Source organism: Lampris incognitus, chromosome 5 (genome assembly GCF_029633865.1).
Source record: "Lampris incognitus isolate fLamInc1 chromosome 5, fLamInc1.hap2, whole genome shotgun sequence".
Classification (NCBI taxonomy): Eukaryota; Metazoa; Chordata; class Actinopteri; order Lampriformes; family Lampridae; genus Lampris; species Lampris incognitus.
This window is the reverse complement of record NC_079215.1, coordinates 25,541,678-25,544,983: the sequence shown is the minus strand read 5'-3', so window position 1 is coordinate 25,544,983 and position 3,306 is coordinate 25,541,678. Positions and strand designations below refer to the sequence as shown.

At 49.2% G+C, this 3,306-nt stretch overlaps 1 protein-coding gene across 1 annotated transcript in view; it reads right to left on the bottom strand.

Annotated features, from left to right (window-relative positions):
• Positions 1-3,037, bottom strand: part of LOC130112921 (epsin-3-like) — a 3,739-nt gene extending 702 nt beyond the window's left edge. The window contains exons 1-4 of the mRNA XM_056280443.1: positions 2,969-3,037; positions 2,348-2,506; positions 840-923; positions 182-485 (exon numbers count right to left, since the gene is read on the bottom strand). Of these exons, the coding sequence (XP_056136418.1) occupies positions 182-485; positions 840-923; positions 2,348-2,506; positions 2,969-3,037 (616 nt within the window). The remainder of the gene's footprint in view (positions 1-181; positions 486-839; positions 924-2,347; positions 2,507-2,968) is intronic.
• Between the last annotated feature and the right edge of the window lie 269 nt (positions 3,038-3,306).

The window sequence follows — 3,306 nt, the reverse complement described above, 5'->3', positions numbered from 1 at the left end:
ATTATTGGTAATCTATGTGATTTACTGGGAGCTACCATCACTTAGATTTTCCCTAGTTTCTTAATAATATGGTGGTCAGGCTGACTTTGAATGCCTTTTTTTAACCATGTGTCTTCATCGAAACTGTGAAAGGAGGCATTTAGGCACGTTAAATAACAAGGATCTTGAAGTACCCACTCACAGTTAAAGGAGCACGGAGAGCCTCTGGAGCGGCTGAACTCCTCCCCATAGAGCACGGCCATGCTCGGCTGGCTGGTCCGCCTGCCGGGGTGGTAGGATGGCGGCACACCTCCGTATAATCCCCCTCCCCCTCCCCCTCCGCCACCTCCACCAGCCATACGCTCTTTGGTCTTCAGGGCCTGGCTCCTCTCTTGGCGGAGTCGCTCCTCATCTCGGAGGAGACACACCAGCTGGCGGGCCTTCTCTCTCACATTAGCCCCCTGGTCTCTGCCGTCACGGTCCACGTGTTGGAAGTCTCGCAGCGTCTGAGCCATGCAAAGGCAAAAGACAGGCGCAGTATAACAGTGTCAGATTTAAACCAGCGGTGATGGACGGAGCTCGTTTTGCTGCAGTTGTTTGCTCTCAACTTGTCGACTGATGTATTGTAAATATGTTGGTGCAGGAGCAGTAACAACATGTGATTTCTCACAATCTCAGGCATTGAATTTGTTCACATAAGCAGCATTTCAGAACACACTATGATGGATTGTCATTTTTGAAAGCTTTCCATAGTGTTTAGATGTTTTACAGTCATCTGCTTTTTAATTCACCCTTTTTTAAATGAACTCTATTCCTGAAGGCTCCAGACTGCTGCGGGTTTGCTGCAGGTCTTGTATTACCTGTATGGTGAATGCATTCTCACGGCATTGTTGGGCCACTCTTTCTGATCCTGTCTTCAACAGGTAGTCCAAGAGAGTCAGGGCCTGGAAAAAAAAATACCAGTTACCATCCTGATCTCTAAACATATATTTCAGTTTCATTGCATTTCGATTCTTGGCCTTAAGTTACCACCATTGCCCTGACTGACTTCATGGTGCAGCAGATAGATAGGCTTCAGTTCTTAGACTACTGACATTGCATGAGAGCAAAAGGGAGGAACAGTACAAGGCGATGGATGAAAGGGGGCAAGAGACTCGTAGTGGGAAAGGTCATCTAATACAGCACTTTTTCTCAGCAGCATGACATCCAGTATGTTCAAAGACCTCTGGGCTGCCAGGGGTCTGGTGACAACATGCAAGAAAGGCATAAAGGAAGGGGGACCGGAGACAGAACATGTGAATGAGACAGCACACTGTCCTGCAGGGAAGCAAGTCTAATCGAGTTAAGCTGAACCGAGCCGACATACGAGGGACAGGCAGGGAGCAGCGGCCACTCTGTCCTGTGGCCAACCTCTGCAGACGTCTTGCTGTTTTAAAAAAATTTTTTTGACCCCCCCCCCTTTTCCTCCCCAATTGTACCCGTCAAATTATCCCACTCTTCTGAACCGTCCCGGTCGCTGCCCCACCCCCTCTGCCGATCCGGTGAGGGATGCAGACTACCACATGCCTCCTCCAATACATGCAGAGTCACCAGCCGCTTCTTTTCACCTGACAGTGAGGAGTTTCGCCAGGGGGACGTAGCACGTGGGAGGATCACGCTATTCCCCCCAGTTCCCTCTCCCCCATGAACAGGCGCCTCAACCGACCAGAGGGGGTGCTAGTGCAGCGACCTGGACACATACCCGCATCCGACTTCCCACCCGCAGACACGGCTGATTGTGTCTGTAGGGACGCCCGACCAAGCCGGAGGTAACACGGGGATTCGAACCGGCGATCCCCATATTGATAGGCAACGGAATAGACCGCTACGCTACCCAGACGCCCCTATGCTGTTTTAACTTTTGACTTTAATGGCTGGTGTTTTTACCGTTGTGTGTTAACAAGCCGGCTGTTGAGCCTTTTAACATCAGTCATCTGTGTCTTCGTGCCGACGTGCCCCTGGTAAGTGACATGACATGTGGTTGTCATAGAAACACCCGATGACAACACTCTGCTGTTCATGCAAAGCAATATATTCACAAAACCAGAAGAGGCTGAGTCACAAAAACAAAACGAGGGAAGGGGAAATGGGGCAAGGATGGGAAAAGACAGGGAGAAGGGACAACAGGGGTGAGTTGTGGGTTGTGGGTTGAAGTGAGCGCTGATGGTTTATGATGCGAGGGGAACTGGGGAGTGTGTCCAGTGTCCAGCCACACTGGGAGTAGGTCATCTGAGAGAACTGGATTTAACATAAAGAGAGCTCAATAGTGACTTGACTGAGAGATGCATGAAATGGAAGCAGCAGTCCTTTAAGTCGGAGATGAGATCACCTTGTAGACGTGTCTCCAGTTCTTCCCACTGTCATTGAGACGCTTCCAAACCATGCCCATCACCTCAGCAAACGCCACAACATTGAAGGTCAGGTCAGCGATCTCTGACATGAGAGAGGAGGAGGGCCCCCACGGGTCATTAGAGGTGGCCTCACGCACCTGCACGATGCAAGAGGAGAAACCATGGGGCACATTCATTTTCTTTTCCTTTTTTTTTGTCCTCATTTGCTTTTCCGGAATTCGCCAATTATCCAAAGTGACTTAAGATGAAGCTCAAAGGTTAAATTCCAAGTTCATTAATAACGAGAGCCGTTAGCATTAGGAGCCAAAAGACTAAACACAGTAGTCTGCCATGAAGACAGTGTGTGATCGGAGGCAATCACACACAAGTTAGCCACGTTTTCACTGTATTAGTAGAGCCCACCAAATCTTTAAGGTCCCAAAACAAAAAAAGCATATTTACATGAGAAATATTGGGTTGATGTTTAGTAATCTCAGCACTGCATTATGATTATCCGTAAAAAGAATAACGGACGTTTCTGTCACATGCTGTCTAACAAAGCTCCTGCACATTAACAGCAACATGTCGCAGCAGATGAACGAAGAAGTGAGCGGAAATACCTTTATCTCTGCCTCTGAATAGTTGTGTACGATGTTCTTCACCTGCCGGCGCAAGGCGGAGGTTGTCATGGCGACGAAGTGGATGGAGGAGTAAAAAGCCAGCAACAAAGCCTTGGCAGGTGGCGGTAAAAGAGGAGGGGGGCAAGTGGACCGGGGTTGGGAATGAGAGGCAACTGTGGCAGGCAAGGCTCCTCTCTTCTAATAGGTGTAAGGGACTCAACTGCACGTGAAAGAGAGAGAGGGGGGGGGGGGAGAAGCCATTAAAGATGTTTGTGATGATGTCTGGGTAGCGTAATAGTCTATTCCGTTGCCTACCAACACAGGGATCGCCACTTCAA